Source organism: Dermacentor andersoni, chromosome 1 (assembly GCF_023375885.2).
Source record: "Dermacentor andersoni chromosome 1, qqDerAnde1_hic_scaffold, whole genome shotgun sequence".
NCBI classification, from domain to species: Eukaryota; Metazoa; Arthropoda; class Arachnida; order Ixodida; family Ixodidae; genus Dermacentor; species Dermacentor andersoni.
The window spans coordinates 308,258,196-308,276,406 of NC_092814.1; the positions used below are offsets into that span (position 1 = coordinate 308,258,196).

Genomic DNA, 18,211 nt, shown 5'->3' on the forward strand with positions numbered 1-18,211 from the left:
GGATCATGATTATTCGTGCGTGTTTCCACATCGCCGGTACAGTACCTTGTTCCCAGTGTTGGTTGAGAAAGGCCGTGAGCGTGGAGATAGACTTGTCGCTCAGGTTTCTGATCATCGAATTCGTGATTTGGTCCGTGCCCGCCGCTGTGTTACGGGTGGTGGCTGCGATGACTGCTCTTAATTCGTTTTCGGTGATAGGTTCGTCCATTAGTGGGTTGGGTTGTCCTGTGTAGGGTGTTCTCCATGGTTGTGTGGGAGTGGTATCTCCATAGCACTTGGTCTTGATGGCATCGATGAGGTCTGATTGACACTTGATACCGACCACACTACCACACAGAACCGTTGCGCAACTAACTACCCTTTAATGAACCTGTGTGTACTTTCACCGTCGACGGATGGGTGCTCGTAGGAAATTGATTCCTGTATTGCGCTTCCAAGGCGTGTACTGAATGTACATTAGCCAGAAATAGACTACTTAGCTTCCTCACACTGCTAGTTTTCCTTTTCACTGAGCATGTGGCCAGCCAGTTACGTATACGAGCACACAACGTTGGGCGCTAAACAAAAAGGGAAAAGAAGACAGGACACAAGTGCTTTCAGACTGCACACTTACGAGCGACGCAGTTAACCTCTCTCGTTTTGCCGCGATGCATAAAAAAATATGATCCGATAAGGCCTCTCACCTTAGAGTTACAAGTGCATTGCCCTCCCGTTCAAGTTGGAGGGGGGAAAAGAGGGAAGGCCGCGATAGCAACTATGTAATGCAATGCAAGTCCTCACCCAGAACAAAAAAAATTCGAGGCAATCTAGGAAACAGCTACGTGCGCCGAGATAGCACTCACGGCAGTCTCGCCTTACATCGAGCAGAGATGGCCAGGCATCTCAAGGAACTCGTGCACAACGTCGTCGAGGCGAACTCGCAAGATCTCTGAAAGCTGAGTCGCTTCATCTGGGCGCATCCGGAACTCGCATTCAACGAGGTGCAATGCCACGACTGGCTCACGAACTTCTTGGAACGGCGTGGCTTCAGCGTGAAGCGGCGTTACCTCCTGGACACGGCCTTCAAAGTGGAATTCGAAGCTCCCGGTGGCGCCGAAGGTAGGAGCCACGTGATCCAGAGTATTGCGGCGATTATTTTCCAATACTGTATGTTTTTGGTTTTTTTCGCGTTTCGCCGGTGGTCAGAGTAGACCTTTGTCCGCGTTATCACGGTGATCGGAAGACCATCAACGGTGAATAATATATGAAAGGAATAGAATCGAGTATGATTGAGCACGTACGATCGACAACTGTCTTTCTTTGGTCGCCCGTTATTTGGCAGAAATATGCATTTCGATTTTGCGTGGCAGCTTGCCCAAACAATTTTTAAACTTAAGACCTCTTTCTGTATTCGAACAAAAGTGTGAGAAGGCAGAAGTGTAACGCCCGATCCAACGGACTTGTTGCAATCTACGTTAAGCTAAACTTCTATGCACGGGGTCTTTTTTTTTTTTTTTTTTTTTTTACCTGAGCGACATTTCCAAACATCACCTGTGGCGCATAGCACAATTTTAACCCGTGAAATAAATTGCTCGATGAGGTGGACATTATTTCCACGAGAATCAAATACGTGCTTGACTAATTATAAGTTTCACTAATAAAATTTTTACTAATTATTTTACAGCACATATTGCAATTTACCAATTGTAGTTAATGAGTCCGCAAGGCGCGTCGACTCGGAACTCACCGGTTACAATTCGTAAATTGCATCATGTGCCCAAAGGTAATTAATTTTAAAAGTTGATTACTGCAAATATGTTAATTAATCTGTAGCGGCGCGGCTACCGCCTCCAAAGCAGGCGAAGAAGAAGATGGGCACACGTGCAGGTAGCGCGAGATATAGAACACGCTAGCGCACTAGACCAGAGCGGCCGCAGTGTCGGCACGCCCGAGATCCTGCTGCATCATGGCTGGGCGGCAAAAATAAAACCGTGGCTACGGTGGCTACCTCATCGCGCCGCCTCCCACAAATCAATTTTTCATAGAAGTAATAATACTCGCCTCATCGAGCAATTTACTTCACGGGTTAGAATTGTGCTGTCTGCCACAGGCGGTATTTTTTTAATTTGGTGCAGCTAAAAAAAAAAAAAAAAACACCTGGTATAGGTAGTGCTTTTCTCCGCAGAAAAGACGGCGAGGTCAGCCTGGCTGGTGCGCTCTATCCAGTTACTCCACATGCACTGGGAAACAGGGAAGGGAAGTGAAAGTATAGCGATCAATGATGATAAAAAAAAATTCGCGGCAAATACTCATTGCACGTAATATCAGGTCACCAACTCAAGAAATACCCGCCGTGGTTGCTCAGTGGCTATGGTGTTGGGCTGCTGAGCACGAGGTCGCGGGGATCGAATCCCGGCCACGACGGCCGCATTTACGATGGAGGCGAAATGCGAAAACACTCGCGTACTTAGATTTAGGTGCACGTTAAAGAACCCCAGGTGGTCGAAATATCCGGAGTCCTCCACTACGGCGTGCCTCATAATCAGAAAGTGGTTTTGGCACGTAAAACCCCATAATTTAATTTAATTTAACTCAAGAAATAGATCATGGTTGTTTAAGAGATATTACGCGTAATGCGTCGTCGCGATATTGTTATCTTTTGCACGGCTCCGCTTCAAGCTAAGGTCTCGATAACAGATTGACCAGTAATCGGGAAACGAAGAAAGCTACTATCATCTTGTAAAACAGTTAAAGGGATGCAGGCTAACCGAACGATTCGTCAGTGCTATCGCCGAATACGGTAGCCCCTTGCACTGAGGGCCCTCTCTCGTTTTATCGTGGGTTTTACAGCGTGTTATCTTTACGCAGGGCCGTGCGTGGCCTTGCTGTGCGAGTACGACGCTCTGCCCGACATCGGCCACGCCTGCGGCCACAACCTGATCGCCGAGGCCTCCGTGGGCGCTGCGCTGGCTCTGAGCGAGGCCATGAAGACCCACAAGGACATTGGCGGCAAAGTATGACAACACTTGTTTCACGAATGATGACACAGAATACGAGGCAGAGTATAGGAGCCTTTTATTTCGGCAAGGTAATTAAACAGCTAGTTGCAGTGGCAAAGTCGTGGTGGCAAAGCAGAGAGGTGCTTGCCGCGGCATGTGTATACGCTCCAAAGCGTGCAAACACTTTTTTGTCGCAGCAAAGTATATTTTTCATTAGCTGAATCGAGGGATGTTGGTGCCAATGGGTGGCGCCGGCAACTCCTGCTTTCTGAGGTAACAATTGCGCTCAAGATGATGGCCATAACGAAAGCAGCGGCCGGAAAACAAATGGTTCTTGCACGAAGCAGAATTGGAAGCATTTATTTAACTTTCATTTATACTTTACGCCTCGCGGCAAATCTTCCCCAAGAAAAAGATGTAAAAATAAAGGACAGTAGACTTTTGCGACCTTGCAAAATCGCAGCCCAATTCCCAGCGAAACTGTTCCTTTCGAGCAGTTGCAATAAGAATTTCAGTTGCCTGCAGTTTTAAACCGCACACGTTAAATCGTTGCCCACGTGCGACTTACCCGTTCGCAACGTTACCGGTATGTAAAGCTTTCGAACACTCGCTTAATGATTATTGAGCCAAGGCCGTATGAACACACATTTTGCTTTGCACGCACGTCAGCCACGCACAATTATGCTGGGAGACGGGGTGACACAGCGAATAACGACACAGGAGTCGCACAGCTTCACCCTGAAAACACGGTGGCACATTTTTTTTTTTTTAAAGTTCGCTTAAACAGAGCATGAATGTTTACACGGACCTAAATGATCGCGAAATATAACTGTCTGAGTAGTTGCAAATGAGGTCTCTCTTGAGTGCCACATTCCAATCAAAACTCTTGCCATCGCGCACATTAGAGCCGCCAAAACATGTAATCGAGAATATCTGCTATTCCGAAAGAGCAGAAACAATATGAGCGAGAAAAAAAAATACAACCATAAAAATATGTTAAAGCTGTACTAAAATAGTTCTCGCAAAGGGCGGCATCGCTAGTGGTCGTGTCAAAGAATAGTGGCAAAGCAGCGAATCGATTCCTTTGGCCAAGTATCAAAACGCCTATTTTTAATATTTTTTGTGAGAAAATAGTGCCGGCAATCTATGGAAGTGCTGCTCGTCGGTTTCAAAGAGCAGTGATACTTGTTATAGTACCGAAGTACTGGTTTGCAAAGTGTGATAGCACTTGTGGCAGAGAATAGTGGTAAAGCACTAAACCGGTTGTCCTGGCAATGTATGTGGAGCCTGTTGTAATAAAGTGGCGGTTTACAAATTATCGAACCACTTGTTGTCGTGGCCAAAGCGTACACTTAGAGCGATCTTTGAAAGCATTTCCTGAACTAAACGAGGGGTAGACTTCAGAATCCGTGACGCTGCGTGCCACCGCTGCAATTTGGGCGTTCAAGGAAGAAAAAGTTGCCCCACATTTTGTCCACTAATAAACGCCATTCTGACTATCAATAAATCCGGCTCGCGCCTTAGAAATGCTTGATCAGCATAAAACGAGCACCACTCTCTAATGTTGCTTTAAAGTATTCTGAAGAGAAACAACAGATTTGTTTAGACTGACGAAGTATTGTTTAATAACTTTATTTGGGGGGAGGGGGAGGGTCATTCATTAGACCGAACACTTTTGATCACGAAACGAAAAAAATAAAATAAGGTCAAACGTTCCCATTCCGAAGTGGGCGTCCGTATCAGGGCGCCGGTATGTCAGTGTGACGTCACAGATTTCAAATTTTCTCGTATTTCAGACATCTTACGGAAGAAAAAGTTCTGGAGGAGAATTCACTAAGCTGCGCTTTGCGTGCGTACTTTCTCGGCCAAAAAGTGCTCACGCTAAGATAAGGGTGCAACCGAAGTGGCAGCGCATTTACCTTACGGCGTCGTGTCAGAGAGTGGAGGAAGCGAAGCTCGGATTAAACCACAAGATATGAAAGAAGCGTGGTCAACAGACGGCATGATCACACATCATGCACATGTAGTTGAGGCTATATTCTTACGGCCAAAGCACGACACATCCCTATTCGACAGCTTCATATTCCGGGCATCTACTACAGCACCGACAAGCGCAACCGCACTCGCCCGTTCACTGCACCGCAGTGAAAATAATTGCAGTGGAAGTGTTACGCGTTCTCCCACATTTCTGCGAGAGATAAGACTGGTGGACACATGGTGACATATTTGGGCGCAGAAAGAGACGCTCAGTCGGAGCAATTGCCGGCCAGGTCTGCCAGGCTAACCCCGCCTGTATACATCATCATCACCACCACCACCACCGCCACCGTATTACAAAGCGACTAAATGTCTTTAATTACGGAAATGAGACAAAAAAAATTCATGATATTGCGGGCATTTCTTATGCGCTTTTTCATCGTCTGCACATGATAATCATCACATCGGGTTCTTCGTCTTCATCGTTTGTGGGAACTCATATTGAGATTGATGATGAATGATGCCTTTTACCAGGCCAAGAGTTTGTTTCGCACTTTCAGGCGGCCGCATTCCGACAGAGGCGAAATACATAAAGGTGCTTAAGCATTAATTTTGGAGGCCAGTAATAAACCATAGGTTGCTGATGTCAGGGCCTGGCGCCCCTAACTACCCTGTCTATTATAGTACAAGTGGTACCTTATAGAAGTCAAGGCTAGTCATTAAACATCACCGCGATACTCAGCGCCAACGTTGCCATAAATTTAGCAGCCGGCCACATCAGAACACGCGCTCAAGTGCACTTCAAAATAAAGCACAGCAATGTACACAAAGCACATAGCGGTTCAACATTCTTGTTTGTTTCTGGTCAAATAGGTTCTAGTGGTCGATTTTGTACTTTGTTCAAACCACACTGTAAAATAATTTACATCCTAAAAAGTGACAGAGGGTGTAAATTTGTCTATAACTCCCACCCTGAGGGTGTCCGTTATATAGAGTACACCCTAAGGGTGTGAGTTATAGACACATTTGCACCCTTTTTCACTTTTTAGGGTGTAAATTATTTTACAGTGCAGTCGTTGCACATGCAGTACGATGCCAAGGTTTGGGTGGGGGTATCCAAATGACGTCCGACGCCGTTCTGTAAATATGCGAATGCGGCCTCTCAGCGCGAAGCGAACTGCGGCTAAAAAGCAACAGTCCCTTTAAATTCCGAACGAATTTTGGGTGTAGTAAAACGTCATCAGCGTACTTCTAAGTTCACTACAGGACGAAGGCCTCTCCCAGAGATCTCTAATTACCCCTGACCTGCGCTAGTTGATTCCAAGTTATGCCTGGAAATTTCCTGGTTTCATTATCCCACCTAAATTTCCGCTGTCCTTGACAGCGCTTCCTTACCCCTAGCACCCACTCTGTATTTCTAATGGACCACCGATTACCTGCCCTACGAATTACGTGCCCTGCCGAGCTAAAAATTTTCATCTGAATTTCAGCTAACACTACCCCCATTTGCTCTCTAATCCACCCCCGCTCTTTCTCTGTCTCTTAAAGTTTGGCCTAACATTTTTGTTACATCGCTTGTTTGAGTGGTCCTTAAATTGTTCACAAGCTTCCTTCTTAATCTAAAAGTTTCTACGCCGTATGAGCGTACTCTAAGAATGGAATTATTGGGCACTTTCCTTTTCGACGACAGCGGTGAGCTCCCGGTCACGATTTGGTTATGCCAGTAATCTGTGCTCAGACTCATTTTCATTCTTCTATAAATTTTCTTTTCACGATAAGGGTTCCCTGTGAGTAATTGACCTAGATAAACGTATTCCTGCACACACTCTAGAGGCTGACTGCGGTTCATGAGTTCTTGTTCACTTGACAGGTTACCGACGTTACCTGATACAATCACCTTTGTCTTCTGCATATTATATATTTCAACCTACTCTTACATTTTCTCGGGTAAGGTCCTCAATAAATTGTTGCGATGTGTTCCCGGCGTTGCTGAACAGGGCAATGTCATCGGCAAGCCGAAGGTTGTTGAGATATTCGCCGTTGATCATCGCCCGTAATCCTTCCCAATCTAATGGCTTGTATACTTCTAAGCATGCAGTGAATATAATTGGAGTGATTGTGTCTTAGTGCTTGACCGCTGTCTAGATAAGTATTTTTCCACTTTTCTTGCGGATAATCAAAACATGTGAAGCCGGAACTAACACTGAGGCAGAGTCGAAGCCTGAGAAGTTACGGATACGTGCGCTGTGGCTGAACGTAAATATGGAAATTACACACCAATGAAATAATTATTGAGTTGTCAGCCGTCTGCTGCAAGTACCACGCCCTGGTTGTGAAGGTCGTTGAGTCCATCATTACAGTCCACACGATATGCACTTGCACCGCTAATTACACACAAATGTTGTAGATTCGTTCAAACAGACTGAATTAAGAGATCGAACTGTGCGCCGCCGGGAGAGCGCAGAAGGCAACATAATTCGAACGACGTAAATGCTGATCTTGCTTATATGACGCGTTTTAGTGACCGCATTTAGCGTCGTGCACGCTTCACGTTGTTCATTTCGCGATACCGTGCCACTGCGAGCGGCTTTTTAGGCCGTCATCTTGACCTGACTGCTGTGCAGCACGCACGGAGCACCGTAAGACTCGCCGGCTGGAAGAAAATTCTTGCGCTGAATTCCCAAACGCCTATGAAGGGTTTCTTGAGAGTAGGAAACTATAGAAAGAACATCGCATGAAGCCACTGAAAGACGTGAGTGACGTCGTTTTGCCTTGGACTGACATTAGTCTGGGGTTTACAATAAGCATCTCCAGTCAACGTGAGGCGAAGATGGCTGTCGTCTGTTGTCGCCTTTATTTTGTTTCTTTTTCTTTTTTGTCGTCTGGTCTTTAATGGTGTGTTCCCTGTTGCAGGCTTTGTGCGTGCAAAACAAAAACTTAGTGACATGTTTGTGAGTGTAATGCTGTGCCAGTTTTTTACCAAAAACGAAGTGTCTCCAGTGATACTCGTCAGTGTGGTTATATAAATATAAATCTGTGTGCTTGCGCGCGCGCGCGCAGCAATTCGACGTGCGACAATTCGCTTAGTTCGTGAGGTGTATTTTATTTCGCAGCATCACTCTTCTTCAAGCAGTCCACATGATTTTCGTATCAATAATGGTACGTGACTTTATTCCCCATTTCTGTTTCTTTATGTCATCGTACTGACGTCCCGCTTCATGTCATAGACAGAATTGCCATCCGTCCTATACGCATAGGTTGGTTCACACCATGGGCCACAGAATGAGCAAAACCGTGGGCACAGACACTAGTCCCTTCGACGTAGTGCTGAATTGAAACTGTGAGCTATATAATAATAGATTGAGGCTAACTGCAAGGAAGACGACAGCGAATTGTGCAAGAGCAAAAAGTTTTGATAATTAGAAGCGTATAAGCGTTTTTTCATTGTTTCATCTCGCATGGAGAATTATAGCCTCAAAGCATTGGAAAAGATAATCATCTGCATCCCTATGAATAAGAGAAAAATCAAACTAGACAAAAAGAAACACGATAGAAGTACTCAAAACACATCAATGACAAACTTGACGGTTGTCAGGGACGGACACTACACTTCTATTTGCTAACACCCAATGGAGTGTCATGAAGACTATGAGAATTCAGGCTATTGCGCGCATACACAAACACAGTCTATCAGATACTAGGCAGAAGTTCCTCGCACAGCATTCATGTTACTGTCTTCCACAGAAGCGCACGCTCAATACAATTATGGACATAACAAATCAATGTACTTTGAGATGACCAATCAGTGCGCGCCACAAAAATATAAAGCAGGCAGCATTCTCGGCTATCAGTTGCGGTCTTTGGCCAATCAGCCGCAATAACGCGTTTCAACGCTTACCCGCGTCAGGTTGAGCGGCGCAGCTAGACATAATTATGTTCGTAAGAATTTCCTCTTAAGGTCGTAATCTGCGACGACTTCTTAGGATTTTGAACCGACTTACGCTTACTACTGGCAGAAGTACTGAAATTCGCACCAGTGCTACCCTTGCACATACGCATTTTTTTTTTTTTTACTAAAGCGCTAATCTTTGCAGCGGCGGGCGTCCCAACCTCGCTGATCTTACGATCAGTTTTTGCTTGATGAATACGCTTTCTTCGTAAGATTTTTCGTAAGTTCGCTTAGTGAATCCGCCCGTCGAAACTGCATACGTGCAGTCTTGGGGCAATTCAGATTATAGATAAATAATAAACCAACAAGCAAATGGTGCTGTAACTTCCAAGGAGCCCGCGTCGCATAAAAATCGGTGTCGGCGCCGGACGTCGGTTAGGCTAAGAGATTTTCGAACCACACATACCCAAGCCCTCCATGTGGCACAAGCAATTTACTGAACTAATTGAATTTCTCAAGCTAAAATACGTGGAAAAATTGTAAACTACGGCTTACACACAACCTACAGTCATGATATCTCTCGGGTTGTAATTTGTCTATACAAGAAAACATAATTCTGTTACGCGAAAACTCAAAGAAACCTTTTTTTTTCAGCGTTTCTACAATTCACAGTCCAGCCGTGGCATCCGCCATTTGCGAGCGCCGGCGTGCGGGTGTCTCGGGGGCCACAGAGCGGCACGCCCGGTTCCTTGCAATACCTCTAGCTGGCGCTCGTCTCCGCCGCATCGCGGCCCACGCAAGAGACCGCGTTTCTACTACAAAGCCCGCCTTCGTACATAGCGTTCGCGGCCAGCGTTTCCCGGTGAACATTACAGTTACACACGCTCCAGTTGCCGGGAAGCGTGAGAAGCAGTCAGAGATCTTTGAATGCTATCGCGTTCCACTCTTAAAGGCGAAGCTTAAGCGTCCTCCAAATTTTTTTTTTTTTTAGCTCGCGAAAGATTTCTGGCCCACGAGTAATCCGATTACGGTAACAGTTACTTTTATGCGTTAAGATGACGTCGTTTACTAATCTAACATTATAAATCATTATTCGTCTCTGGTGTCTTTTTAGCAGCAGAATAACCCGAATAACTGCTATCACTGAGAGAGAAGAACCACCTTTTTTTCACTCGTTGATTCTTTTAGAGCAAGTAGACGCTGCTGCAGTGTTGCCGTCTCGTGTACCGCTCAACAGGTGGTTGTACTAGGCACGCCGGCGGAGGAAAGCAACTGCGGTAAGGAGCTGCTGATACGAAAGGGCGCCCTGGAGGGCGTCGACGCGGTGCTCATGGCGCATCCAGCTCCAGATGACGCGTTGGCAATCGGCTCCGCTGCGACGCAGCAGGTGGGTGCATTACGCGCCTGCGTCCGCATTCTGCAAGCGCGTGCCGACCAGTTCAGTGTGACATGCTCGACAGTGTTATGCTCAAGCCTAGACTGTAATGGAATTCGTCAGTTCCTAACAATTAACCACTGTTTCGTGAATATCATGCAGAAATGGTGGAGCGGGGGGTGAAGCCACGTTTACGCGTCTTGAATCGCATGTTCGGGGTTTGCTTTGTAGAGGAAGTGTACAAGAAGGCGATATTTGTTTTTGTTATTATGATCGAAGCATAGCGCTTAATTGACGAGGACGTAGATAGACAAGGATGGTGCTATTTTCACTTAGTGGTTGTTTCGAAAAATGACCTACTAATATATGAGCTCAAAAAGTAAAACAACAAGCAGCCTATAGAAAGGAGACAAGCGAGATTATCGCATGTCCATTGTTGCGGAATGCGGATAAGTTATTTTTCTTCATCTGAGTGCTACAGACGAAGCCCGGATGCATTTCGAAATTTTGCAATCAAGCTAACTATACTCACCAAGGTTGAGCATTGGGTTAGTTAGTGCTGCATGATCGATGCTTTTCCCAACGAATTAGACAAGGGGGACACAATGGAGACACCCAGCGCTGTCCATTCGGTCGCCCTTGTCTAATGCTCTTGGAAAAACATCAATTAGCTATAGCTTGTTGAGCTCATCAATGAATATATCACTTTTGGAAGTAAACGCCCTGTTGAAAGTTAGCGCGTCACCCTTGTCTATTGACGTCCACGCAACTTAACGCTATGTTCCCGGTATCAGTATCAGAACAACTAGTCCAAAAGCCTGTGCTTCTGAATTCACCATACCTACAACTTTGGCGCGATGTTGCGATATAGCAAGGAAAGCCTTCAGGCCGCAAGTCTGTGAGGTCACATGTGCTTCGTCAGTCCAGAGTGTTGCAGAGTGGTGTCGCCAACGGCCCTGAACATACTGAATTAAAATGTACAGGGCCCTGAGCATCTTGATTCAGTCACACATGCTTTTTGCGCTACAGTTAAACATGCATCAAGTCTGTCTATAGCTCTTTTCCTTTTCACGCTAGTGTACCTACAAAGGTGTTTAGTAACCTAATTCTAGCGTTTGTTCTACGTTTTCTTTTCGATAGCAGTTCAAAGCAGTTCAAAGGCACCTGGTCATATATTCTCTTCTTATTGCATGTTGCGCAATTCGGTACAAAAGTGGTTCAGAATGACCCAACTATAGCTCCAACGGAGTACTGCCCAAAGCTCGAAGATATATGGTTGCGGTGTTCGCCCGTTCTGTTATGCCAAGGTCGTCGTCGAGTCGTCATCCTCAGGCCATCTCGTCATCATCAACTATAGCCTCGCCACATGGCGAAAGAAAACGAAACTTTGCGCACTGCTGGAGACCGAACTCATGCCCGATGCGGTAGTACCCAGCCGGCAGCAACATGCGCTAACCAGCCGCGAGCGCTTCCGAGCATGGCAGTGTTACGTTTCGCCTACAACGCGCGGTAATGCCGGCGCGGATGCAACGGACGCCGGGGCTTTGTTCAAAGCGGCGGACATTTTGGCCCGTCCGACGCCGCCGCAACGCCTACCCTCCAAGCGTGCCCAGGCGTGTTTCAGTGCCACGTGTCTTCGTGTGTGCGTGTGTGTGTGTGTGCCCTCGCTTGTCAAAGCGCGGCAGCCGGGGAGCGGAGTTCCCCGAATGAGGAGCCTGGAGGTCTCTCGGCTCAACTGTTCGCGCCGTCGTGTGGGTGAGGGTTGGCGATGCGTCACTACACTCGGTTCAGCAGGTCTCTCGGCCCGACAGTTCGCGCCGTCGTGGGCTCCTGCTGCGCCGTCCCGTGACCTTCATCCCGTGACCTTCCCTCCTTCCCTTTTGGACCGCGACGCCGGGAGTATAAGAGCAGCTGCCCCCGGACGCCAAGGGAGAGGCTCCGATTTGTACTGTTGAGTTACGTGCTCTCCCGTCTCTCCACTTCGGTCGAACTGACCGGCCGCTCTTTTGCTATGTTAGAATAAACAAGTTGTTCTGTTACCAGTCTTCTCATGCTTTGCCGGGACCTTCGGATGCTTCCAGTGCCCCAGGCCGCCAGGCCAACGCTACCCTTGGGGCTTGCGACCCATTGGCAATAACGGGCGTCAGCACCGAGACCCCAACAACTCGGGCCAGCGGTGCGATTCCAACATCTGGTTGCCAGCGGTGAGATCGCGACAACGGAGGCCAGCAGCGAAGAGATGCGGTTGACTGTATGCTGAGCAGCTCAACGACCATCCGGGAGCAGTGCAACGAGCCCTGTGTGATGACTGGTTGCCTGCAGCGGAACGACTGCGCTGAAGTCTTGGCTGCGAGGTTTGGTGAGTGCGGGACTTTCTTCTTCTGAGTTTTGCCAGGCTTTTGTTAGTGTTAGAAACAGAGCTGGTAATTGTGGTTGTCGTTGCTACCGGGTTAGTTTGCGGCAAGACAATAGTAGACAGTAGAGAAAGCAGCATTCAGAGCAGCCATGGATTTGAAGTCGTTGCGCAAACCGATATTGCTGGAGCTTGCAAGAGAGTTGGGTCTGGATGTCTCAGACAAACTCAGAAAACCAGAACTGCTAAGGGCTATTCTTGAGTTAGAAGCTGAGGATGACGAGCTGTCGGAATGCCTTGAGACCATTGAGGAGAGGGAGCTTGAACTTAAAGAACAGAAAGAGAAAGATGAGCGTGAACGAAAAGAACAGAAAGAAAAAGAAGAGCGCGAACACGCTTTGGAAATGAAGCGTCTCGAGTTAGAGATGGAACGCGCTCGTAATGGAAGTCAGGCACACGGTGCAGGAGAACGAGTATTGTTCAAAATGACTGACCTGATGCGGCCGTTTAAGCTTGGAGAGGACATTGGTTTGTTCCTGGTTAACTTTGAGCGAACGTGCGAGAAGCAGGGGTTCTCTCGGGAAACGTGGCCACAGCGCTTGCTCACTTTGCTACCCGGCGAGGCGGCCGACGTAGTCGCTCGCTTGGAGAGAGAGGAGGCAGAGGATTTCGACAAAGTGAAATCGAGTCTGCTAAAAAAGTACCGGCTGTCAGCGGAGGCGTTCCGTCGGAAGTTTCGGGAAAATGAGAAAGGCAGAAGTGAGTCATATACAGAGTTTGCGTACAGGCTTATGTCAAACATGCAGGAGTGGCTCAAAGAAGAGAAAGCGTTTGGTGACCACGAGAAAGTTCTGCAGTGTTTCGGGCTAGAACAGTTTTATAGTCGGTTACCTGAGAACGTGCGGTACTGGGTCTTGGATAGGCCAGACGTTAGTACGGTGGCTAGAGCCGCTGAGCTAGCCGAGGAGTTTGTGACGCGTCGGGCTCGCGGAGCTAAGGACGGTCAAAAGGGTGAATTTGGCTCCAAGTTGGAGAGGCCGAAGTTCACACCCATGAAAGCAAAGGGGGATACACGTAGTGCGGATGCGAGTGAAAGCAGTCCGACCGAACGTACGGAGACGGCGGCAACCGAAGCCGAACGCAGAAAGCGGTTCGAGATGAGGCAAGCGCGCGTTTGTTATACGTGCCAGAAGCCGGGTCACTTTTCGGCGCAGTGTCCGACCGAACGTAAGGAGACGGCGGCAACCGAAGCCGAACGCAGAAAGCGGTTCGAGACGAGGCAAGCGCGCGTTTGTTATACGTGCCAGAAGCCGGGTCACTTTTCGGCGCACTGCCCAGAAACAAAACCAAAAGTCGTGTTTTTGTCTATATGCAGCACTGACGAGAACATCAAGCTTCTCGAGCCTTACATGCGAGACCTCCTCGTGAACGGGAAAGAGTGCCGAGTGCTTCGCGATACCGCAGCTACGATGGATGTCGTTCACCCCTCTTACGTAGAACCCGATATGTTCACGGGCGAGTGCGCATGGATCAAGCAAGCAGTGGAAGCTCATAGCGTGTGTCTGCCGGTAGCAAAAGTGCTTATTGAAGGACCTTTCGGAGCACTTGAGACGGAGGCCGCAGTGTCATCTATGCTGCCCCCACAGTACCCGTACCTATTTTCGAACAGGTCCGATCACCTCCTGCGCGAGAAGGGGCTTTTGTTTGGTGAGGCTAGCGTTCAGGCCTTAACCAGATCGAAGGTTCGGGAGCTCGCTGCAAAGGCGGTAGTTGCGGGGCCGACGTTGTTGAACGATGAAAAAGGGTCAGAGGCGCAGCAAGCTAGTATTCAGAGCACGCCCGAACGGGATAAAATTGAGCCTGTAGCGTTAAAAGCACCAGATACTGGAGAGGAAATTCCCGATGCGGGAAAGTTAGAAGAGCTTCCGGTCGAGCTTCCGGGACTAGGCTCAGTGACAAACAGGAAAGACACCGATCAAGTCATTAGGGACTTAGTAAGTAAAGCATCGCTGTCGCCTGAGCAGAAAACCGAACTACACCAGCTCTTACAAGAGTTTCAAGGTCTGTTCTCTGAGAGGCCTGGTAGGACTTCTGTCCTTACTCATGACATAGAACTTACCTCCCCAGAGCCAGTACGATCTAAGGCGTACCGGGTGTCACCCCGCCAGAGCGATATTATGGAGGCTGAGGTAAAGAAAATGCTACAGCTCGGTGTTATTGAAGCGGGTGAGAGTGATTATACCTCCCCTTTGATTTTAGTTGAGGTACCGGGCAAGGAACCTCGTCCTTGCGTCGACTACCGCAGGCTTAATTCCATCACTAAGGATCAAATTTATCCGATCCCTAACATCGAGGAGCGCCTTGAGAGAGTGAGTAGCGCTCAGTTTATTTCCACCCTAGATCTTGTCAGGGGTTATTGGCAGGTTCCACTTACAGAAGAGGCTAGTAGGTATGCGGCGTTCATTTCACCCATGGGGACATTCCGTCCTAAAGTTTTGAGTTTTGGTTTGAAGAACGCGCCATACTGCTTTTCAAGCCTCATGGATAAAGTGTTGCGGGGACAGCAAGAATTCGCTTTACCGTATCTAGACGACGTAGCGATATTCTCCGCATCCTGGCCGGAACATATGGCGCACTTGCGGGCAGTGCTAACCCGCCTGCGCGATGCGGGCTTGACAGTCAAGGCTCCCAAGTGCCAGTTAGCACAGGCCGAGGTTCTCTACCTCGGACACGTGATTGGTCGGGGTCGTCGCCGCCCCTCTGAAATAAAAGTGGCCGCTGTGCGAGACTTCCCGCAACCGCGCACGAAGACCGATATTCGGTCGTTCTTAGGTGTCGCCGGCTACTATCAGAGGTACCTCCCCAGGTACTCTGATATCGCGGCTCCCTTGACGGATGCTCTAAGAAAGACAGAGCCGCAAACAGTCGTCTGGGACGAGACAAAGGAAAGAGCTTTTAGCGCCCTAAAGAGCGCCCTAACAAGCCAGCCTGTGCTACGATCGCCCGACTACTCAAAAGGGTTCGTTGTTCAGTGTGATGCTAGTGAGCGAGGCATGGGCGTTGTACTGTGCCAACGGGAAAATGGAGAAGTAGAACACCCCGTCCTGTATGCTAGTCGTAAGCTGACGAGTCGTGAGCAGGCGTATAGCGCCACCGAGAAAGAGTGTGCGTGTATCGTGTGGGCCGTTCAGAAATTGTCATGTTACCTAGCTGGCTCGAGGTTTATCATTGAAACGGATCACTGCCCTCTCCAATGGCTGCAGACCATCTCTCCCAAAAATGGCCGCCTCCTGCGCTGGAGCCTCGCTTTGCAACAATATTCCTTTGAGGTGCGTTACAAAAAGGGGAGTCTCAACGGTAACGCCGATGGCTTAAGTCGAAGCCCCTAACGTGGGAATCAGCCTCAAAATTGCTTGTTACTGATGTTTTTCTTCCTGAGGCAGGATTTTTTTTTAACTTATTGCTTTTGTGTAGTGTTTCAAAGTGATGATGTGCTTTTTAGTGCAATTTTTCCGATTTGTGGACGCGTTCTGAGTGCTGCTAAACTACTGTAAGGAACTAGGCAGCAGCATAAAAGGGGAAAGAGCCTGGCAGGGCTTAGTGAGGGTTGTGCCGTGCTTGCTGACTGAGCGGTTGACTTTTGGCGTGGTTCTAACGCTTGCCGGAAACGAGAACAAAAATGTCAACTCTCCCGAAGTCACTTTGCAGTGTCCTGTGTGCACCTGAACGTGAGAACGAGGCCTTCTCTGTGCGCTGCGCTCAAGAAACGCCCAGGGACGCCCAACTTCGGTTATGAGCATCATCGAGCGACATCCCTCCGGACAGCGGATGCAGTCCCCTGACCATCGGGATCTCCTTCCCCCGGCGGGGCGGTCTGTTACGTTTCGCCTACAACGCGCGGTAATGCCGGCGCGGATGCAACGGACGCCGGGGCTTTGTTCAAAGCGGCGGACATTTTGGCCCGTCCGACGCCGCCGCAACGCCTACCCTCCAAGCGTGCCCAGGCGTGTTTCAGTGCCACGTGTCTTCGTGTGTGCGTGTGTGTGTGTGTGCCCTCGCTTGTCAAAGCGCGGCAGCCGGGGAGCGGAGTTCCCCGAATGAGGAGCCTGGAGGTCTCTCGGCTCAACTGTTCGCGCCGTCGTGTGGGTGAGGGTTGGCGATGCGTCACTACACTCGGTTCAGCAGGTTTCTCGGCCCGACAGTTCGCGCCGTCGTGGGCTCCTGCTGCGCCGTCCCGTGACCTTCATCCCGTGACCTTCCCTCCTTCCCTTTTGGACCGCGACGCCGGGAGTATAAGAGCAGCTGCCCCCGGACGCCAAGGGAGAGGCTCCGATTTGTACTGTTGAGTTACGTGCTCTCCCGTCTCTCCACTTCGGTCGAACTGACCGGCCGCTCTTTTGCTATGTTAGAATAAACAAGTTGTTCTGTTACCAGTCTTCTCATGCTTTGCCGGGACCTTCGGATGCTTCCAGTGCCCCAGGCCGCCAGGCCAACGCTACCCTTGGGGCTTGCGACCCATTGGCAATAACGGGCGTCAGCACCGAGACCCCAACAACTCGGGCCAGCGGTGCGATTACAACAGCAGTTTGCGCGGGCCCTCTGTGCGCTACGCAGACTATGTGGCGCCATCTGCGCACGCATTTCGGAGGCCACTGCAGGAATTTAGGTAGCGGTCGTTATGTGATTCGCAAAGAAGTCGATTTGGAAAGAGTGACCATAGCCTGTGCGGCAGCAACTTGCTGGACTAAATGAGTTCCGAGTCGCACGAATCGCTGAAGTGTGCAGATTATTCTTGTTCTTTTTATCCACGTGCATGCTTCGGCTTGTGCCTCCTAAACGTCATCATCGTCATTCTGCTCTGTCCCTACGTTAAAACTGCGTGGCTGTTCAGACATTAGTTAATCAGGCCTGTCTATCAGCTTTTCTGTTACGACAAATGGAAAAAAAAAAGATTCGTCTTGCTTTCGCTTGCGAGTATCTTTCGCGTGTGGAGATAAAGGTCGTTCGCGGACTCACCCATGGCCGCCACTCATGACGCAGGGACCACTAGGAACAGACAGCCGAGGTGTATTATTCGTTGCGGCGACGACAAGTTAGTTCAGACTACCTGGGCGGTGGGCACCCCCGCCTCGTGCTACGGGTGATAATAGACCGCCGGTAACCGTGGGGCGCCCTACACGTTTCATTTGTACTAGCGAGCTGTACTAACAAGCTGCGTCCTCATCACAAGTTGTCTGTATCTACGCTTAGTGACCAAAGTCTGCGCTCGTGACCGCAGACAGCAGTGAACGCTGCGCTCTGATGACTCTGTGTGTCCAGTGTCCGCATCGATCAAATACGGTTACCGCTGCTCGTGCATGGAACCTTTCCATCCGCATTGAAACCCACGAAACCACTCCTCGTTCGCATAATGTCGCAATACACAGCGTTCCTCACGCTTAAGGGTGGTTAATTGACGTCACCAGAGATAGCTGATATAAACAACAGTCGTCAAAAAGTGATCCCACATATTCCAGTATTGGTTCACAAAATTGTGATACAGTCAACTCCCGTTAATTTGATTCTTGCAGGACCACGAGGCTTGGTCGAATGATCTGAAAGGACGAATAAACAAAGAGCGTAACGATGAAAGGATTCTA

General features: G+C 48.8%; 1 protein-coding gene across 1 annotated transcript in view; it reads left to right on the forward strand.

The window, feature by feature from the left end:
• Positions 1-932: 932 nt before the first annotated feature.
• The window catches only part of LOC126548167 (xaa-Arg dipeptidase-like), a gene marked incomplete at its 5' end in the record, with an annotated part of 28,675 nt that continues 11,396 nt past the window's right edge, over positions 933-18,211 (forward strand). Inside the window, 3 exons of the mRNA XM_050196293.3 lie at positions 933-1,098; positions 2,848-2,993; positions 10,082-10,231. Of these exons, the coding sequence (XP_050052250.2) occupies positions 933-1,098; positions 2,848-2,993; positions 10,082-10,231 (462 nt within the window). The remainder of the gene's footprint in view (positions 1,099-2,847; positions 2,994-10,081; positions 10,232-18,211) is intronic.